Here is a 22,538-nt window from a genome sequence, read left to right on the forward strand (position 1 = left end):
ACACCTACAGCTTTTCTTCAAAACAGTTCAAAAAAATCCCAACAGCATGAGTGGGGAGAAGTTCTCTTAGAACACGTTTAGCTAAGGTATACAACAGAAACAGCTGAATATATAAAGAAAATGTATGAATAAGTTACCTGGTATAATACATACCAGCACTTCCCAAATGAATATTGAACAGTTACTCTCACATGCATTTTACCTTAGGGTTGCAAGTCATGTTTGTGTTTAACATCAAGCCACTTAAAAGCTGTTTATCATCATTTCCTTTATGTGTAGGAGAACACTTTAGGAATTACTATGCAAATATTTACCAAATGTTAAATTAAAGCCAGGTCACATGAATGCACAAGTGCAATGTAGGCAGAGAAGTGATAGAAATTTTAAGAAGTGGTTTTAGCGTTCACGTTGTCACAGAATCCTAACGCAACTGTTGCCACCAATGCAACACCTTCAGCATTCAAATAGTCCAAAATAGGTTCAAAAACTCTTCTATGCATTTGTTTTCAGTCAACAAACACACATTCGAATGAAAGATGAACCAGTCTATAACTAAAGGACACTCCCATTTATTGTTAGGTTTTTATATATGTCTATAGATACACACTTTTAATGTATCAAAAATTTGGAGCAACATCTTGATTCCTGTTGTTCCAAACTCAAACAGGAAAGTGTCAGTCTTCTTTTCTGAAAAATACAGCAACATTCTTTATAAATTTTGCAGCTCATATAGCGCACTTGAGACTTAACGAGCAAGAGAATCCTAACAAGTTTAAATACATCTCAGCTGACCCACCAATAAAACCAACACCACTACTTAATGATTTCACTATTAATTATTGTTTGGTGTTGCTGTTTGTTCTGCTGTGTAGAATGCATAAAATTGCAATCCCTAAACTGGTATTTTTAATTTAAATATGGTGGAGTTTGGATGCACTGAGAAATTCAGAAGCAGGAATGACTTAGTAAGTCTCCTGCAATTACTTCTCGGGGGATATTTTAGAAGTGCCTCCACATTATTGCCTCCCTAAAGCAAATAGGAAATTCCACGTGAAAAAGGATGTATTTAGAAAACAGAAATCACATAGGCCTGTCCCACATCCACAGCATAAATACCAGGTCAAAGTTGGGGGGAAGGACTGGACTCCAGCTACATTGTTTTCTGTCATTTAGACAGTGTAAAAACAAGATTTAAAAAGCCACCATCCCAACAAAGCTCCTGATGAAGGGGTTACTTTAGGTGAAGGTCAGTGAAAGGTATTCTACCATTTAATTATTTTTACATTCTATATTGCAACATGATCTATTGCCTCCCAATATGCAAAAAGTATTTAATGATTTCCATAGGTATGCTAAGCCTACATGATATCATCCCCAGCCAAACAGCACTAGGTGTTATTTATATATATATATATATCCAGAGCTTGCGGAGGGGAGCACAAAAAGGGAGCTGGAGGGGAACAGATGGAGGAGTTTGGTCACAGCCTCCAAGTTCATCTCTAAATCCTTCTCCAAACTGATCACTAAACGAAGACAGCCTCCAGCATTGCGTCAAGACAGCAGAAAGAGTAGAACTGCATCATTTCTGTAATAATATTGTATGCTGCAGAACTGACATTTTTAAGAAATAAAAGCAAACACAAGAAGCTTCTGTAAAAATCAAAGACAAACAGCTTTCCGCACAAGAGATTAGGTCTGTTCCAGACATTCACTGAATTCAGAAGGTCCTCGTACTGACCAGACCCCAATAAGCCTCCCTATATGAAGGTCAACTGAGTATAAATTAAGTCTTCCTTTCACTAACTTCCAAAAATAGAGAAAAAGCAGCATTTAGGTTTTATTGCTCAGGAAGCTTCCAAAGTTTAGGTTTCTGGGTCCCACTGCTGAAAATAAATTCTTAACTGGAACGAACTCCATTGTCTTTACAGCTCTACAGTTCAACTGCATAAAATTAAACGCAACATTTTTAATCATTCCTAGTTAGACATTCAAAAGCAGCAGAAACCTTCAAGACAATACAAAGAATAGAAACACATTAGTGCACAATGAGATAGTAAAAAAGGTTTCTCGTGTATTCCGTAGCATTGTTGTTCTCCTCACCAAACTCCGAACCTGCTTGCTTTAGAAGTGAAGATGCTTGAAGATGCTGCAAAGAAGACAAAGCTCCTTTATATCCTTCTACCCGCTGAAGTCACAGACACCCTCTCATGTCAGTAATACCCAAGAAAAAGATCTGTACTGATTGAGCTCAAAGACTGAAACTGAAGCTGAGGTGAGGGCAAAGGACAGAAGGCAGTCTGCTCACAAAGAAACTGCTTTGCAGCATCCAGCAATAAAACTATGGAAAACACAGAAGGTCATACAATAGAAACAGTCCTACAAAGGTCACTGTAAAAGGTGCTTCCCAATCTGCCTTCTGGATAAAACAAAGTACTACAAATAAAGCCACCTAAGAAAGGATCTTCAAGCAGAATTCTGCCTGAGCTGTGGGGTGATGGAGAACAGGCAGAAGTTACTTCCAAGCAATCAAACTTCTGAGTACGTACAAAGTTCTTCACTTTTAACAGTAAATTTCGCAGGGCTGACTAAAAGCTTTCAACACCGCTACTGAAACACAACTTCACCTCCCTTGCCATAGTATTTGCAAATAGCATGGGCATTTTCACTTCAGCTGACATCAAGGCAAGTAGCCCTGCAACTGCTCTTTACCATAAGCCATAAAGTGAAGCAAACAAGCTCTGGCTGCTCCTTCTGCAAAAAGGAGTTTGACTAAACAAACTACTTTCTAAATCACTTTTTAAAAAGCATATTTATTGGAGAAGGACACACTTGACCCGTTCATGCCTGGTTTATGTCAGCTTAGGTATCCTGAGTTCAATACAGGAACTAAAATGAGACATCACAGGAGGTAAAGTAATACATCCATGATGCTGTGTTTCTAGCTAAAGCACACATTTCGATTTTCAGAGAGGTTAAGAAGTTTTTCTAACACAGTAAGACAACGTAAAAGAATAAACTTCACTCCTCCTAATAGGAATAAATTGAACATTTAAGTATGAGCTGAACCAAAGATTTTTTTTCCAAAACAACACAAATTGCCCTACTGTGCAGATCTTCTTTTAGACTAGAACAGATGAAGCTATTTCACCTAAAAAAGTTATTTAAGAAAAATTAAAATTAAAATCTCATTTTATGTATTTTCACACACACAAGCTAAATTTTTGTTTAGATTCATTCACCTTATCTTTCAAGACTAGTTGTGAAAACTTATCCTTCCCACTTTCTTTTTGTCAAATCATCATTTGATGTTGTATTGGCAACTGGTGCAATTACAAAGTAGGAAGAAAAATAAAATGTTATGCAAGGTCACTTTAAATACCCCATTTTTAAAGTTTTGACTTTGAAAGTACTAAAAGCCCGATGTGAAAACAGGGACTCTAATCAGATCGCATCAGTAGAGAAGCTGATTTGTCTTTGTCACTAGGGCTGGTTGTGTCTCAGCACTTGAGCAGTTTGGTGAAGTCTGCTCACACCGTTTGCCTTGCTGGCTCTTCAGCACCCCAGTGTAAAGAGCAAAACAAACAAACAAAGCCAACCAGACAATTCATGCACCACAGACTGACAGAAAAACTGTTACCCAGCCGGGAAAGCGCTGAAAAACCTTCCCTTGTTTTCCTTTGAAGCCCAGGGCACCGCTGAGTGAAGGCAGACACGGCCAACAACCAGAAAGCACCATTGCTTTTCAGTCGTTGGAATGAGACCAACAAAGCATCAGTATCTCACTCCCAGCTTTAGATTTAACATGCTAAGCAGTCCAACAAATCGCCAGTCCATCCCTTTCTTGTTCTTTAGCCATCTTTAAGTGATTACACTTTGAGAAATTAATAGCACTAGGTACTAACAAATAGAAAGTGTTTTCATTTTCCACAAGGCAGGGGAGGTAGTTATTCATCTCACCTAGTGAACTCCACTATCACTAGAGAGCAGAAAGAAGAGAAAATAGGTTTATTCTGGCAGTTGAATACGCAGAGGGAAAAAATACCCATCTCCCACATCACGTCTGAGGAGGAAAACAAGAAAAACTGCAGAGACACCCCTAACATGGAATTCCCAACACAGCAATAGTCAGAGCACAGATATATGAAACCAAAGTGAGACAGAACATTTTAAATTGCACTCAAACTTTGATTTCAGCGCTGGAACCTTCAAGAATGAGAGTATTCCGATTCTATACTGAACCTGAACGTGAATGAGAACCACTCTCTAGATATTATGTGAATAAAATATGCAGTAGAGAATACATTAGAGGGATCACATAGCCTATCTTTACATTACACTCCAAGAGTTGACATTTAAGAAGAATATTTCACTGAAGAACAAATATACAAAACCAGAACAGGCAAAGAGAACTGGAGACAAGCATTTATTTAGACAACGATGTCCACACGTTGCATCTGTAACAACTATAAAAAAAACCTACAGAAAAACCTCAGTAGAAACTGGAGTGCACTGTATGCAAGTCCTGAATCCAAGGTAATTGTATGAATGCAAGAATGCACCTGTAAACTGATCTCCAGTTATAAACTAAGAATATCCTTTAGCTCATTAGACTAGATTGCTTCAACAATGTAGAAACACAAAAGACTCACCCCATGTAACTTAACACAACAGCTCCAGAACTAGACATCTCTAAGTAAAATCACAACATTTTAAGCTTTAACTTTCATATCTCAAGTTCTCCCTGCCAAGTATCGGCTACAATATTCATAGTATTGTTATGCTACTAAGCAAACTGCTACACAGCTACGGGCACCTGGCAAATAATTACTTAGTATTGAATCTGGCTTTTTGTTTGATATCTGAAGGTAGCACTGCGGGGTGAGGGACCACAGGCATGATTTCTTCAAATCCAACTTAAAGTGAGCACACAGAACTGTAAAGCTACTCCTGCCAATTGCCACCCATTTTTCACACAGAAATGAGGAAAGAGAAAAGGAAAATACAACACACAAAAAAAACCCCACACGACAAACTTCAGAAAGTAAGAAAGGCATGTGTACAAGACTACTGCATTTCAAAAGCAAGGTCCAGGTTAAGTGCATGAACAACATTGTTATTTTGCCAGCTAAAAGTGAGGATACCTTAAATACAAACCATTCAATACAGCTACAGATAACAAAAACACACTAAGTTCACACAACTCAGTAACAAACTCAGCACTGAAGACCTTGAAGAAAAAATGACAAAAGGCTCAGCATCTACCATAAAAGCAGCCACCACTTCGGTCTGGCATCTAGAAACCAAGATTATTTTATTACAACTGTTGGGGCTTTCCTTTGATAAAGTGATTAATGTATTTGCAGCTGACACAGGACTGTTATCAGAAGCAGCTGGGAGGGTCAAACATGATTGAGTAACAGCAGACTCAGAACTCCCACAAAACAGAATAGAATGAAGGTCAGGTATGCAGCAATCCTGTAAAACCTTCTAACATAAACCCAGCTTTAGACAAAGCTCAAGTAAGAAAAAACAGCAGCAGATTATAGAAGTATACCCAAATAGGGCACCGTTACAAATTATTTGGAGGGAAAAATATCCTCTCTCTTGATTGTATCAGCCCTAATCTGTTCTCTCCACTGAGAACCTGGGTCTTTTTCTTCACTCAGAAGACAGAGAAAGTCTCAGCACCTTTGGTCACAACGCTCCAGAGTGGAGCCATTAGGGACAATGGTGGCCCCAGTGCTAGAAAGATGCTGAGACAGTTACGGCAGTTTTAAATACCCAAAGCATTACAAGTATTTGATGATGTAAGCAGAGTCCCTTTGAGGCAGAAGGTCACTACAAGAAAAAGGAGAAAGAGGGGAAAAAAAAAAAAAGAGGTGGTGGTAGAAAGTAACATCAACTAAGAACTGGCTGGATGTGCAGGGAGCAAGACAAAGGACTTTTAGCCATGCGGGTATTGGAGCAAGATTTGTACTACATCATCAGTTCTATGCCACTTTGTTCTCCCACGGAATGCTAAATTAACCAGCCTCCCTCCTCCCTTTACCACTCAGTAGCACAAATGACAGGGTCAAGAACATTCCAAAAGCGTAACAGGCAAGCACTGCCTAATGCCATCAAGATTAGTCAGCTTCACTGGTTCTGGCTATTGTTTGAAAGAAAATGAGCAGGAAGTTTAAAAAAGTAAAATAAATATTTACCAGCATAATATTACACCATGGGAACTATTATATAATCTCTTACCTTTTGTATCATATTAATAAAATTGATATTTTCACAGTGCAATATTGCTAAGTTTTAGTATTTGACTTCTGAGATACAGCAAATACACCTGGTGAACGGTCCAGACGACCTCGATGTCTTTTCATATTGGCAGAGCCCAGTGCCACAACTGGATAAAACCCAAACACAGACAATTCTCTCCCTCCTGTGGTCACCATCCACCTTCACCTAACTGGAACTACAGAACATACCAGAATTAACACATCATCAAAACCGTATGCCGTATGCCTAACCACATCTCATGAACTGGATTTTGGCCAGATAGAAGACAACAAAGCAGAGAATATTATTCACTCTTTCATCGAAATTCAACACCATTAGTGTACAGAAGGGTTCCCCCACCCGGTCCCTTATCCTTAAGGGCAAGAAGAACTGCTTTCTCCTGTTCCCCCAAGGATCTTCAAGAAAACAGAATCACAAGAGTCTGGAAGGAACAGCTTCAAATATTTAAAAGAAAAGCAGGATAAAAGTCACTGCAAAACAGCCAACAGACAGGTAAACAGAGCATTCAGCTCAAATGTGGAAAACAATACCTGAGGTACAGGTTCCACTTACTGTTTCATAGCAACCTTCTCAATGCCTCTGACCAGGAATTTCTTCCCAGAGCTCGCAGGAAGGCCACACAATTTCAATCCAGTCAAACTTCAAATGAAAACCACTGCTGGTGAGCACACCAGATTAAATACTGTATTTGCATACATTCTGCAACAGTTCTGAAAAGCCGCTACAACATTCCTTTTCATTTCCAGTTCGATGCCATCCATCACTCATATGGATGAAACCAGCTTACATTTCAGACAGCTGCCTCATTCATTCTCTTTGGGCTCCATAACTGTATTCACATACATAGGCTCTGCATATTACGCCACGCTCAAGCACCTACAGAATTAAGATCTCACTGTAAAATTAAGCAAAGACTTGATGGAAATGCCTACAGCAAACAGGAGTAACATAGTTATTCCCAAGAATGCTCAGGAGGTGATGGGATCCCTTTATCACAATGCACTGGCAATAGGGCTCCAGTGTAAGTTACCTGCTCATTAACAGAGCTGATTATATCTCTGTTTCCCAATTCACACACACAAAGATGAGTAAAGAGCCGGTCACTGACAAGTTCAGCCCCACAATGCTGAAGGCTTTTCAGCAAAGTAATTGGATCTGTTTTCACCACATTTTATCACTACGTGCAGTGCCTGAAAAAGGAAAGCAGCGCATGCAATGAAGCCGCTGATTCTCTTCTTTAATGGCTAATAAGTAAGGAAACAGACACTGTCAGTTAATAGAAAAAAATGATAACATCAGAATTTGCCAGTATAAAAGTCACATAAGGTAAGTGATTTGGCCTCCTACAAAACCTGCACAGGCTTTGGCTGCCATTATTCAGCAGGATCTCTTACACTAACTCTCAAGTCAGGCTCCAAAACAAAAGCAACAAGAAAGAAGCCTGAAAATTCATTAAGTGAGCTTTAGCAAGGTTTTTCTTCCCAATCCAAACAAACTCCTCCCCACAAAGCCTCCTCTGTCAAACTTCTTTCCCCCTCCAGACTGCAGAAAAACATTTTTACGCTAACAAAAACCAGTAGTACAAAACATATCACGCACAAGATGCCCCAAAGCTGAAGTAACGACATGCTACGGAACGTTGATGGTCCACTACAACCGATTGCAAAACAACTACTGTGTGCAACATGGTATGTGGAGCTAAGACCTGCACTGTCCAGTCTGTCATCAGCACCAACATCCTGGGTTTTGCTAGACCATCAAGTTGTTGTTGTTGCTCTTTCTCTAAAATCCCTATTGATAAGACAAACAGTTAATCTCTAAACACACAATGCATAAAAGGGATCGTTTCAATCCAGAAAAATGGAAGACACTTATAATCACCACAGCATTCACATTTGAGTGACAGCTAAACATAAAGAGACAACAAGCATTCAGCCATCTGGAAAAGAGCTGGTGTTTTTTTCATATTGTCTATTCTCAAACCTTTATGGCACAAGTCAGAGGTTGACCGAGACTTCCATTTAGTGCGATGCTCATTTCATGTCTACAGCCATTAATGAACTGCAATATGAACAATAACTCAGACTCCTCCACTCTCACTAAATTTAAAAGACGGTTGTGTGACACCGAGACCAACAGTTTGTACTCTGCCAGATGGATGTTACACCTGCAACATCTCAAGTTACCAAAAGGCCTACCTAGTGTTTTCCTAGTGTCTGAGAATATGGCTTATTTAATAAAACAACGATAGCAATGAATATTTCCAGACAAGAAAGAAAACGATGGCAACATACATTATATTTCATTCATCATATATAAAAAACCACAACCAAAGTGGATATTCAGCCTCTATGAAGAGTTAGATGGCAGTGAATGTTGCTGCAGTAAAACAAACAAACAAACAATCACCTACATTAAAAGTACAGCTGGCAGAGAGCTGGGATGAGGAGGATGACAGAGTCCAACGTCAGCAATACATTTTAATGCTACATCAAAGATCTAATAAGAAAAAAACACTGTATGTACAAAAGCAAACCATCTACTCCTTCCAGTTTAACTCACTGCAATTACTCCACCACAACACACAAAATCAACTATGAATGAAGATGGCCTAAACAGGCATTTTTCCAGACTCAAGGATTAAGGGGTCAACGTTGGCAGACTCCCATCTGATCCATCTTACTTCAAGTGAAAGCATAAGTGAAAAGAATAGGAGTTTAGTGCAATTTTGTCCTGTTGACAGTTTTGAAAAATAATTAGATTGAACACATCAGTAATCATAAGCAGGAAAAAAACCCTAAGAAGTAATAAATTTTAAATGCACAGGCCATGAGTTTTCTTTGAAGCCTTTCTGAGTTGAGTACATCAACAAAATATTCTTCATTCTTCTATTTGTAAAGCCAGTGGAGTGGTTTCTATGAGGGTTTTCCAGGTAAAGTTAGATCTCCCATCAGTCAGCAGCTGAATCAGATTCATCCACGTAACTGTTCCCAAAACATTACAACAGAAGAACTCCCTGGATTTTCAAGTGCTAATCTTCTGGCCTAACATAGACGAGTCATCATTTATCATTTATCATTGACAGGACAGACCTCAATGTTAGTTTATATTTTTACACACACCTTCTTCTCCCCAAAAAACCCAAATATCTATCTTCCTTTTTCACAGCACTCTGGGCAAAGCCTGTATCATGACTACTACCATCCAAATGTTGGTCTTTCCCTATGCACAACGTCAAAATGTCAATGAACCTTCTCCTTCCTGTTGCCCAACACAATTTCGGCTTTCCAGCTCTTCAGGGAGTTTTCTTTTTGTAGCTTATAATGCCAGGAGCTCCTGAAACAGTTGTTCAGAATACATTCATTACAGCCAGCAGGGGAAAATTAATTGTGAATTGGCAGCAGATAGATTTTTTCAAATAAGCCTAATGCTGTGAGTTGAACACATTAACTCCCTTCAGTCCTTGAAAAATCTCAGCAAGCCTTTCTGCCCCACAAAAGACACGAGAAGATTCAATTCAAGGGAGCAATCTAGACAAAGAACAGGTTGAGCTTCCAGAAGCAAAAGACAGCCGAATTTCCAACATCAGCCAAGAAACACATATGCCATCTATGTTAAATGAGGCAACTGCTAGAAACAGACTTCTCAAAAATAAGCAGATATAGTAAATTTGATGCTGGTATACTGTCATAATCAGAATGGGAAGGGGGAGGAGAGGGACAACCAGAAGAAATGACAAAGACAACTTCTATTGAAAATCTCAGTAGAGTGAGTAACCTGAAGAAAATAACATTTAAGTCAATGAGTCAAAGCAAAGTATGCCACATCTTTGGCACACTAGAGCAGACCAGGTATTTCCTCAAATATAGAAATCCTTACTCAGTATGAAATAAATCAGCTTGCAAAAATAATCCGATAGATTGCTGACAACCCCTTACCGTAGCCAATTATTTTATAAAGAAAAAAAAAATCATTGGCATAGCCAACAAGTTTTTAACTCAATGTGAACGGAAGGAATGTGGTTTGGAGGTAAACCGCATTTTCATAGAGTTTGCTGTATACTGACATTTGATTGATGCAGTAAGGTATTTGCCTCATTTTTTCCTGCAAGCCTTAAAAATGCTCATTTTTTTTTTTCCTAAATGCGAGCCCCCTGCGTATTTAATCAGCAAAAAAACCTTTCTGTATGACTTCTGGTTTCTGTACAGGCTCTCATGTAGACTAACTCACAGTTCAAATATAAAGTAACATAATCAATAAGAACTTCTTTAAAGTAGTAAATGGAAGACATCATGATTATTTATTTTAAAAGCTGAAGCTTGTTTCAGTTTAAAAATGTACAGGTGAGACGTAGTATGATCATCCAATTTACTGACAACAAAGTAAGATGCAGGCTACAAGATCAACAGAGGAACTTGGTTTTGTCCTGGACAGACTGAGGAACAGTTTTCATTACACAGCCGTACAGGCCTCGCGACCTGGGAAAGCGAGAAGTTATGACTAAGCCTTTCAAGGCTTAAACTGCTGCAAAACAGCAACTTCACCTTGATTGAACTTGTAGAACCCCTGAATTACTTCTACTTTCAAAAGAGTTACAGACACACTGTCTCAAGTAGCCTTGTTTGTTGCTTCCCCTGCATTTCTGTCCCACCTTTGCGGTGCATAGCATCTACAATAAACCCAATAAAAACCCTGAGATGAGAACCTTCCATCAAAATCCTTACTCAACTAGCTCAGAAAAGGTCACAACTGGCAGAATGGGAATTTCAATAGCTGTTCAACCAGGGATCCACAGAAAGACACTCTGCAACAGAGCCCAGGCAGGAGCTGCAGGGTTACACAGCACACGCAACTCTGAGAAGCTTTGGAGAAAGAAGTTAGTTGAGATCCAGGTCATGTATTATCTTCCTTATTCATAAAACTCATTCCCCACGAAAGGTCTGTATCCAAATCAGTGTACAGCCAACACTTCCACTAACAACAAAGTCTTAGGGCTAAAGTTTGCGGTCTGGTTTCACTGTCTGGCTTGTGCTCAGAAATGCAAATGTTGGCTAGCACAGGAGGTCAGTGCAAAGCTCTGTAACACTCAAAATACTATTCAAAGTCATCACCAAATGAGTCATTTAAAAAATTATCATGGTTTAGGCAAAGGTCACAGCAGGTAAACTGCACCACTAAGAACCGCATTCAACAAAAAATACCTGACATACAGAAACTAAAGGGAATGGTACTTACGTTCAGTAGTACTTGGACTCCTTAAAAACACAGAAAAATGGTACAATTACACCCCAAACCTGCTACGTTAAAATCCAGCCCTATCACCATTAATGACATTGAGCATTGCAAGACTAACAACAAAAGAAGAAAGGCTAAGACTATCTGCCTTCAAAACTTCTGAGAAGCAGCGTAAATAAGGAGCTACCTCTATACAGACACCACCAAAATCTATAAAGACCAGCTTAATTTAAGTCTGCCTGCCCCACAGGCACACCAGCCAAGAGAAGAGCTGCAGAGCAGGAACATGTAGATTTTCAAGCAGTCCCCTTCTGTAGCAGCTGAAGATCACCAACTCCACCATACACAGGGGATTAACCCATGAGGTTATGCTGCTCCAAAGAGCGACAGGCTGGATTCTGACTTATTTGGAGCTGGAACTACTGTCAGTTGACACTCAAAAGAAACAGGAGATTATTATACAACATAATCTTTTCTCTGCTCAGAAAACCTATAACTTAGATATGGAGGTCTGCCAATGGAGATCAGCTCAGCTGCTGATGGATTGATGAGAATGAGATAGTATCTTCTCTAACAATCTGAAGGTCTTCTAGGGTTTTAGGGAAGAGAGATGAACAGAGGAGCCAATTAGTAAAGAAAAAAATAAAAGCCACACCAGCACCAGTGTTATTTTTGTTTGTTTTATACAGATTTTCTAAAATTATTTGTCTCCTTTTCTTTTCTTTATCCCCACACACACATTTACGTGGCCTGTCTTCCTATATATGAGTCAGTTACCCATAAACTCATACAACAGCAATGGAAAAACAGTGTGCCAAGTTGTATTCTCATTTTTCATTACGATAACATAGTGGACAAAGCTGAAGACTGAATACAGAAGCGATAATTAAACTGTTCATTAAAATACACCATTTTCCAAGACAATGTAAAAGCTCACCAACATGCTCTAGCTGATTGAGCAATACTAAGACAAATAGGGGAATGAACAGTTAAAGCATTTCCTAGCAAAAAAAAGTGCTGAAAAACAGAGCTTAGAATTGTTTTGCTGTAACAAAGACTGTGCATTAACCCCATCCCCATTAGAGCATAAACTTCCCAACACAAACTGGTATAAATTCTAAAAGACACACCAAAACTAGAGACCAGGTCCAAGGCAAAAATGACATACAACTGTATTACTCTGCCTTTATAAAGGACTAAATACTTACAATTTACCACGAACAGAAAAACATTCATAACAAAGGATATATTTCAAAACTTTCCACATATATCTTCTGAAGAAATCTGTTCTGCTTACAAAAAACGCTTTTGCAAAAACAGAGAGTTTGGAGTCAAAGTAAATTGTCATTTTTCCTATTCCCAGTGTTTCTAAAGGAAGTACAAGAACATTCAGTCCTCCTTCTGCTCTCTGGCTGATCTACAATAGCAATACATAATTTCAGAAAACTATTTGTCATGTTGTGGGGCAAGCAAGAACAGAAAGGGGAAAAGTATTTTATTAGTAGGAATTAGCAACTGATAGAGAGAGTCAGTGTGCAATGCTAGCTCTTTAAATGCACTTAATTTGCAGAAGATTGCAAATAAAACCCAAATAACACACTATTTTTGCTCTAATTGAAAATGCACCATTCTTGAGTCAACCCAGTCACTATATTATTGCTTCCTACTAAGTCTGACTGCCAATTAAAGTTACCATTACCACTCTAGAATCAACTTTCTGTACGTACTCATCACTGGAACCACACAATAATGCCCATAACAAACTAATACTCAATTGTCTGTGTCAGCCCATAGGGAAGCCCTCAAAGACTGTGGAAGTGAGCCACTCAAGAATTCAACTCCGCCTAAAATGACTCATTTTAAACTGACATTTAAATGACAAATTGCAGTGCTTACTCATTTTGCTACATGGCTTCCATGTCCCATCCATTCGACTGGCTTCTGTGAACAAGACTTCAGACAGTTAAAGCAGTCACTTCAAGCAAGTTGCCCAGGTAAGCACCATGCATGCAAATGTGAATAAACTGATCCACTTCCCCATCTCTTGACTCCTCCAGAGAGAAAAGGAACATCTGGAGCAGCAAGATGGTTTTTATACATTTTTCCTGGGATAAGCGTCACTGCAGCTTAAAGAAAAGTCACTGTGGATTTCACTTGCTAGTCTCATAGCCATTCTTTTCCCTGGGTGTACAGCCCTTTCTGCACCAAGAGCATTGAAGGACTTGGAATGAGTAAACTAGCATCTCCAGCTGCACCAAGGGCTTCACTACAAAGCTTGGTCCTTCAAGTACTGCCTCCTACTTGGGGGGAGCAGCATTTCAAAGACGAGAAGTACAAGTACAACGGTGCGTTTAGCCCCATACGCATTGAGGAATTGCTTTCAGTAGGACCACGCAAACCCAGACAACACCAATCTCACAATTCACCGGAAAACAATCAGTGAGGTACCTTGTGTTGCATGCAAGGGTGATGCCTTATAGCCACAGCGAAGCAAACACTGTAACAAGAGCACAGCAGCTCAAGTGTTTTGCAGTACATCTGCTCTCACTCAAGCAAAGAATCCTAAATACAACAGATAACACACACATGCTCCCCAAGGCAGCAAAAATACCAGGTTAGAAGAAAGATGAAGGGACTGGGCTGGCAATAAGGAATCATGAATCCTACTGTGTCTACCTGTCAGCAGGAAGCCCTACACACACATTACTGAACAACAAAAAAGCAGGTACTGAGTCACAAAGAAGTTTCACCAAACTTCATTTCAGCAAAACACGAGTGACTTTCTGAGATGACAGTCACTGCCCTGAAAATTTATTTACAATTCTCACAGAGTAGCTGACCAACAAAATGTTTTCTTAAACGTCTAAGACTATTCACACAATTAAATCCGAGATGATAGAAATCTCCGTTGATGCAGTAATACAAACAATAGTTCATAAGTCCAGGGAGTTACTCGCATCCTCCAGTAGATCAGACAAGATCTGCCCATTCAGAACTGAAATGGTACCTCCAAAACCCACTACTAAGCTCAGCACCATCAAGAAATAATCACTGATTCTTCAGTTAAAACAATAACCCAGTATTTTGTTTTAGTTAACGGAGCGATTGAGCCTTCACAACCAAATCTTGCCAACACAGCCCAGTCAAGAAACCAAATCCAACTTGCTAAGGAAACACAGCGACTGCCTGCAGAGTTCTCAGCTATTTACCAAAAGCCTCACAGAAATGATGACTCAGTTATTTACTGCACCAACTTTCCCTTCATTACAAGTATAAATAAGAGCTGAGTACTTTAAACCAATTAAACATTTTCCTATTTTTATACACAGAAATTCAAATATTCTACAATATATATGAATTAATATTCTAATCTCATAGCTTCCCCTTTACCAGACAAGTGACTGCAGTATAATGGCAAAACGAGGCTTCCAGAATAACTCCCAAAATAGAGAGGCTCTCACACATATTTTTGTGGTATTTGACAGTATCGTAACTAAGAAAAATTTCCCCAAAGCTTGTATCCATGCTGCCTTTTTCATTTTCCATTCTGCAACTATGAAAAATATCCCTTGTATCAATTTTCCCTCCTTCTCCAAATAATTTAGGTACACTAGCAATACCATTTTTCCAGTTTGTCCTTTTAAAAGGTTTTAACACTGGGAAAAAAAAAAAGAGATAAAGAACACTTAAGATGCCAACAGCAGCATTCTGCCACAGGAAGTATGCCAAGCATTCTAAGTATCTTGAAAAGGAAAACAAATCTTCCGTTATCTCTAACATAAACCTGTTTATGTGCCCACACCTCACAGCAGATTTTAGCTGCTGATTGTCTTGAAATAATCGCATTCTAAGATTCTACATTTTTGTAAAGAAAGCTAATTTTAGAACAGGGCGAGCTGATGGATAGAGGTCCCTGCCAACCCCAACCATTCTGTGAGAAGCAAAATGGCAAAACACCCAATCTAGATGGGAGAAAAACTCTCTGTAAGGTAATAAAATGAATTGTTTCTGACGTCTGTATGATCTATTTTACCAAGCCCAAATTTTCCTTCAGGAAAGAGCACTAACTCCAACTGATGTTGGACAAGATAAGAGGAAATTTATCTATTTATCTTTTTGGCTACTTTTAATGCAATTTAAATAGACTGAGAAGTAACTAATCAAGCACTGCAAGAGAACTGTTTAAATTTCCAGTGAACAGAAGGCAGAGAGGGTGCAGAAGTCACAAAGCTTTTTTCAGTGACTTGAATGAAAACCTGTATTTTTGAGGTCCTTACGGTTCTTCTCCCATTCTGCCTCTTTACACACCCTTGTACAAGCACTGAACCACCATCACTTGAGGTGACCAGCAAGTTTTGAACAAATTCGCCTGTGTTCACTTTGTCCATCTAGGATGCAGAAGAGGAAACTCAGGACTTCTATAAGGAAATAGCCAGAAAAAAAAGAGAAGTTTGATTTGCAAAGGCAAGAAACAAGGTCAGAAACGTGAACTCTGGCTTCTGGCTGTCCTACAGAGACAACTGGATGATTCTGACCTCATGCTGAACGAGGCACAGGGATGACTGCTTAGCTTAAGAATAATATTCTTTAAATATTACCTAACTAGGAAATTGGGTACTAAAATAATGAGAAACTAATCGGGCTGCAGTACATCTTAAATCTCTGGCATTTATCTGAACCTTTCTCATGTTGTTGCAGTTCCTCTCGAATGAATTCCTTAGTGAGCCTTCTAGAACAGTCAGGGCCTTACCTAGAAATACAGACACCCTTCTACTCCTTTCTAGAGGAACTGAAAAAAAAAGAGGAGAGAAGGAAAAGCATTTGAAGTATTTATCCAAAAGCTTTGTAGGCCACCTTTCAGCCATCACCATGAGACTAAGTCCAATTCCATCACAAGCACAAATCAAAGCTGAAATCAAACTTTACATTTCTAAGTTCAACTCAGACAAAAGTAATTCTGTTTCTGATAAACTCCACTCTTAAACAGAGACCATATGCCTATTTTAGTACTCTGAACCATACTTAAGTGCAAAAGATCTCACTGTTGGCTGTAACAGCAGCAAGAACTCTATAAAGACCCTGCAGTTGTTACACACATGCAATAGTCATTAGGAAAAAGACTCTTCATACAACATATTTGTTGAGCTCTACATATCTTAGGGCAGGTTACAGCACTACACTTGCTCAGAAAGACTAACATGGTGACCACCACAATCTTTACCACAGAGCAATCTGTGTTTCTCTCAAAATAAACCTGCAGGAACAAGAATTTTAAAGTAAGTTTTGCACCCAGGGTACGGAACAACTGATTTGCCACAGAACTGATCTCAAAAGCTGTTGGCTGTACTTTTTATTCAGGTGTCTTATGAGGATGGACAACCCCACAAGCCCTGAATTTAGGGCTTGTAACTGGAGTCTCTGTTGCAGAGCAGTATTTGCCACACCAGGCCTTTCATCAGCATTAAAAGGCATCCCGTTAACCTTCAGCACCTGCCTCTTGGAAGAAAACAGTATTTTTATGCTCAACTGGATACAAGCTAAGAAAAACTCCTGCTCCTTCCAGGTAAAGAAAGTCACCTGCTCATGCAGATAGCACCGCACAGAAAACACGAGCTTTAATGGAATAACACACATTACGTTTGTGCCTGGATAAGTTTGTTAGTCAACACGCACAGCAATAACATGTAAAATGAGCCACGCTCGGGGCCCGCCAGCACCAGCTGTTCACAGAGCACCTGGCAGGGGATCCATGGCGCGACCCACGCGGGACAGGCACCCCCGGGGCCGCGTCCTGGGCCCCACGGCCGCAGGGCCCGCGCCCACCCCAGCGCGCCCGGCCGCTCACCCACCCCGCCCCGCCCCGGGCCTTCCCCCAGGCGCCTTCCCCCAGGCCCCCTCGCCCCGGCCGTTACCCGCCCGGCCCCCACCTTCTCCTGGGCCTTGCGGTAGCGCTGCAGGGCCTGCTGGGTCAGGTCCCGGACGCGGAGCTGCCCGTCCTTGCAGGGCACCACGATCCCGGTCCGCCCGAAGCACACGGTCACTTTCATCTCAGCGCCCCGCCATGCCCTGCCCTGCCCGCCGAGAAACGCGGCCCGCCCGGGGGTGCGGGGGGCGGCGCAGGTGCGGGCGGCCCGGCGGCGACGGCAGGTGCGTGTCCCCGGCCCCGCGGCGGGGGCGGCCCGGCAGGTGCGTGCGGAGCCCCGGGGGCTGCGCCTCGGCGGGCGCGGGCAGCGCCGGGAGCGAGGCCGCGGCTGAGCGGCTCCTTCCGCCGCGCCGGGCCGCTGTGCCCGCCCCTCCCCGCACGGCGCTCCGGGAGACGCGGGCCGAGCCGGGCCGGGCGGGGCGGCCCCGTGCGGCGGGGGAGCGGCCGGGGGCGGCGGAAGGAGCCGCTCGCCCGGGGCACGGCGGAGCCGGGCAGAGCTGGGCAGGCCGGGCCGGGCCGCGCTTAAAGGGGCCGCGGCGCCCCGGTGCTCCGCAGAGCTCCTGCCGTGCCCGGCCGGTGCCAAGCGCAGCCGCGCCGTGCGGACACGGACACACGGGCTGCACCCGCGCGGCTGCAGAACTCTGTTCCGTTCCCGCGGGCCGTGACCGACACCGAATCACACAGAGGCACACAGAATCCCAGAATGTCAGGGGTTGGGAGGGACCTGGAAAGCTCATCCAGTGCAATCCCCCCATGGAGCAGGAACACCCAGATGAGGTTACACAGGAAGGTGTCCAGGCGGGTTGGAATGTCTGCAGAGAAGGAGACTCCACAACCTCCCTGGGCAGCCTGGGCCAGGCTCTGCCACCCTCGCTGAGAAGTTTCTTCTCATATTTAAGTGGAACCTCCTGTGTTCCAGTTTGTACCTATTACCCTTTGTCCTGTCACTGAGCCAAAGGAGCCCCTTCCAGGGCACTGGGCTGCAGCGCACAGCTCTGGGGGGGATTGGTGCTCCAGGGTGCCCTTACGGGCCAGCAGCCCTCCCCACTGCACAGGGACACTCAGTTGTACACATTTTTGTTTGTAGATCAATCTGTTCTGATTGTATTGAGCTGTCTCATGTATTTACACCATGTTGTATGTGATCTGGTGGTAGGTAAGATGCAAATGGCACAACTTGGTGTCATACGGGCCAGAAAAATGTATTTTGCAGAGCAGCAGGTGTTTGGAGAGCGGTGCAGAGCCGGACATCCCATCGTGCAGGTTGTGTGGCTTTGCCACACCTCATGTTGAAGGGTTTGCACACTGCAGGCACCGCACACCCCTTGCACATCTCCCAACAGAGCCCAGGGCACGCACACCCACAGCAGGCCCGTTGTCACACAGCCAGAGAGAAGTAACGCGCAGCAAGCTGCACCATGGGGCAACGACCTGACCTTGCCCTTGTGCTGCCAAGCAGCGACACACAGCGACATGCTGCCCAGCGCTGACCTACCCTGACAGTGACACGAGACCTCGGGCACCCCTTGCCACAGCACACCGCGACTTGCAGGCACAACCAAGCCCTGTGCACCAAAACACACAGAAACTCATCAGCCCGAGACAGCAACAGCCCAAACCCTTCAACGTGTGGTGTGGCAAAGCCACGCAACCTGCACGATGGGATGTCCGGCTCTGCACTGCTCTCCAGACACCTGCTGCTCTGCAAAATACATTTTTTTGGCCCGCATGATACCCTTTGCATCTTACCTACCACCAGATCGCACACAACATGGTGTAAATACATGAGACAGCTCGGTACAATCATAACAGATCGATCTACAAACAGAGATGTGTACAACTGAAAATCCCCACAAAGCAAAGGCAATATAAAAATTCCTCTAAACCACAGCATGACATCATACAGCACAACGGGACTTTTTTTATTATTAAAAATAAATGCCCCACCAACCCAGATTTGGCAGCCCACACCCTGTGCTGTATCACCTAACCAAATGATAGTACCAGGGAGGTTGCAGTGGACATGGGCCAAGGCAGCCCAAGGTGGAGATTAAAGTTAATAGGGAACTTTGGGGATAAGATGGAGACAGAGCCACATAAACTACAGCGAGTGGAAAGTTTATCCTGGTTCTGACAGAGCAGGCACAGGTGGAGTGTGGGACTGCTACACCAGTCAACAATTCTGCCACCAGCCCACTGAATTTCAGAGACATCATGGGAAAATAATCTATTAAACCACATATAGAACTGCTTTCCCTGGGTCTGTACCTGCATTTGCATGTGCAAGTGCACAAATGTGCACCCCATATGCTTTGAATCAGAAAAAAATGACCTCTTTTCTCTTTTCTCTTTTCTCTTTTCTCTTTCCTCTTTTCTCTTCTCTTCTAGAGTCCTGGTTTAGACCAACTGATACATGTGGAAAAAATAAAAAGATGTGGCCCCAACTGCACACCTGAAACATAAGCAGCAGGGTTCAAAGTGTCTATGGTTACAGTGTAAGGATCTATAGGTTATTTCAGAAAGGAAGAAAATAAAAGGTTTTCTTTAGATGTGCATGCTAAGTATCTTACAGAAACTGAGACTGTAGTTATTAATGGTTATCACACACCAACAAGGGGGAGGGAGGAAAGCTTGGAGAGGAATCACCAGCGTGTTTACTGTCTGATAGTGTTTGTTTGAAAGTTATGCGTGGTATTGCAAATAAGACATTATAGTGTTCTGGGTGCACTACATGTTTGTTTACACTGAAACATTCTGAAAGCCTTTGAAGCCAGCTGGTAACAATTAACACCTACATATCAAGGTTTTACCTGTAGCTATCTCTAGGACTTCATCTGCACAACTTTCTGAAAAGAAACCTTTGCTTTACCAGTGACCTGGCCCTGATATTTCCAGAGAGCTGGAGGTAATTTTTACTTAACAGATCTCAGCATCATTTGCTCCTGCGTGGGATCAGCAGGAATTATGACCAAAAAAATACTTTCCTGGAAAAAAACATACCCCCAAAGCATCGGCATAGTCACATATACCTCTGAGAACCGGGTCATCTATATCATCCTTATGCCCACTTTAAGCTTACTTAGAGTAAAATACGACAACTTTTAAAACTGACTAATCATGAGGTGTTGCTTTTACTATACTGTTGTGCATGAAGAAGGGCTGCCAACTTGGATCTTTTACAGAAATCGAAACCATATTTCATTCTAAGGAGATCGTCATTCAGCTAATGCTGTAAGCAGCGTAAACTGGCTTTGCCCCCAAAGCTCGACTTCTGCTCCCTCCTGCCCAGCTGTTTGTCCCCATCCATTCCTGTTAGTGTGCCAGCGCACACAGTTGTAGGTCTGTGCAATGAGATGCTGTGCAAATTAATTCTTTTGCCAGATTAGCTTTCAGCCAAATCAGTTTTGCAGCAACCAGAAAATCAAGAGAAATCAGGACTCGGTTCCGTGACGGGGTTTAAAGCCTGTGTTGGCCCGAGGGAGGGCACGGACAGCAACACAGCAGCCCTTTTCTGTAGGTTTGTAGCAGCTTACAGCGCTTGGCAGGCAGCCTGGTTCTAAGTTTCAGACACAAATACACATCCGTCTCTGTGATAATATTCATAACATTCATGTATCAGTTTCAAGAGAGGGGGTGAGCAGATTTAACAGCTCGTTGTCACTGGAGGAGACTACTGTTATCTCCTCTCCCCCTCCCATTGCCCTTTCCCACCTGATGCTTCTTGGATATCTCCGTGAGCCATTTCAGCTCCTCAGTCTGATCAAAAACTACCAAACTGCCAAATCAGGAACTCTACAGCCACAACACAAGGCACTGACCAGATATGAACTTTGCTCGTATGAGGTTTTATCTAAAGATCCCCAAACAGCTGGCAAATGTCAGTGAAGATTCGCAAGTACCGTCCCAGCAGACATGGACTGGTTAAGCAACAAAATACAAAGGAACTTTTCCTACTTTTGCTGCTAAAAAGACAAGTTTTGACCTTTAATTTTTGGCTCTGGGCAGTCCCTTTTTCCAACACTATCACCCATTAGGCATTTCACTATTTCACACCAGTAGCCAGGGCTGCCAAAGAAGATGCTCTTGGAGCACGACTGGCTCAGCCTCTTTTCTACCGTTAATAAATCATGTAAAAGTAATACTGGCAATCTGAGTTGAGGTGCATTCCAAATGCCCTAAAAGTGCATTAAGAGGTTATTATTACAGGTGAGTTTTGTTCCTGTGCTTCAGACTGGAATGGATTTGGAGATAAATTGAAACAAATCAAAAAGAAAAGAAGAAGATGAAAGGTAAGGGAAAAAGAAAGGGGGAAGGGAAGGGAAGGGAAGGGAAGGGAAGGGAAGGGAAGGGAAGGGAAGGGAAGGGAAGGGAAGGGAAGGGAAGGGAAGGGAAGGGAAGGGAAGGGAAGGGAAGGGAAGGGAAGGGAAGGGAAGGGAAGGGAAGGGAAGGGAAGGGAAGGGAAGGGAAGGGAAGGGAAGGGAAGGGAAGGGAAGGGAGAAAAGAAAAGAGAAAAGAGAAAAGAGAAGAAAAGAAAAGAGAAGAAAAGAGAAGAGAAGAGAAGAGAAGAGAAGAGAAGAGAAGAGAAGAGAAGAGAAGAGAAGAGAAGAGAAGAGAAGAGAAGAAAAGAAAAGAAAAGAAAAGAAAAGAAAAGAAAAGAAAAGAAAAGAAAAGAAAAGAAAAGAAAAGAAAAGAAAAGAAAAGAAAAGAAAAGAAAAGAAAAGAAAAGAAAAGAAAAGAAAAGAAAAGAAAAAGGACTTTAGCATTTAAATCAATCTCATAATCCCTGGAGATCTGATTTGTGATTTTTGAAACTGTTTTTCTGTTAACACAGTAAAATGTATTTGTTTGCTACTTACTGAATGTTGTTACCAGTAAAACCTCCAATTACTAAAGGCAAAAAAGGTCATAATTCCTGCTGTTTATATTTTGCATTTCTCCCAGCTTGGATAATGAAAATCAATAAAACCACTTTCACTGGCAAGTCTCAGTGGTACAATGTTGGTGAATAAAGGGAAAGCAAACTAACAAACATTCTTGGGAACTGCAGCAGAATTTTTTAAAATGCAATATAAAAAAAGGCTGTTTACAATCT

The 22,538-nt window shown here is 41.9% G+C and overlaps 1 protein-coding gene across 4 annotated transcripts in view; it reads right to left on the reverse strand.

Moving 5' to 3' along the window:
* PARD3B (par-3 family cell polarity regulator beta) overlaps window positions 1-17,870 on the reverse strand; it is a 358,197-nt gene extending 340,327 nt beyond the window's left edge. For 2 of the 4 annotated variants that reach the window (XM_065069461.1, XM_065069460.1), the window contains exon 1: window positions 17,451-17,866. In XM_065069461.1, coding sequence (XP_064925533.1) covers window positions 17,451-17,570 — 120 coding nt within the window. In that variant the 5' untranslated portion in view covers window positions 17,571-17,866. Of the gene's footprint in view, window positions 1-17,450 lie in introns of all 4 variants that reach the window. The other 2 variants (XM_065069463.1, XM_065069466.1) reach the window with 2 other exon arrangements.
* Between the last annotated feature and the right edge of the window lie 4,668 nt (window positions 17,871-22,538).

This window comes from Columba livia, chromosome 7, assembly GCF_036013475.1.
Source record: "Columba livia isolate bColLiv1 breed racing homer chromosome 7, bColLiv1.pat.W.v2, whole genome shotgun sequence".
Lineage (NCBI taxonomy): Eukaryota > Metazoa > Chordata > Aves > Columbiformes > Columbidae > Columba > Columba livia.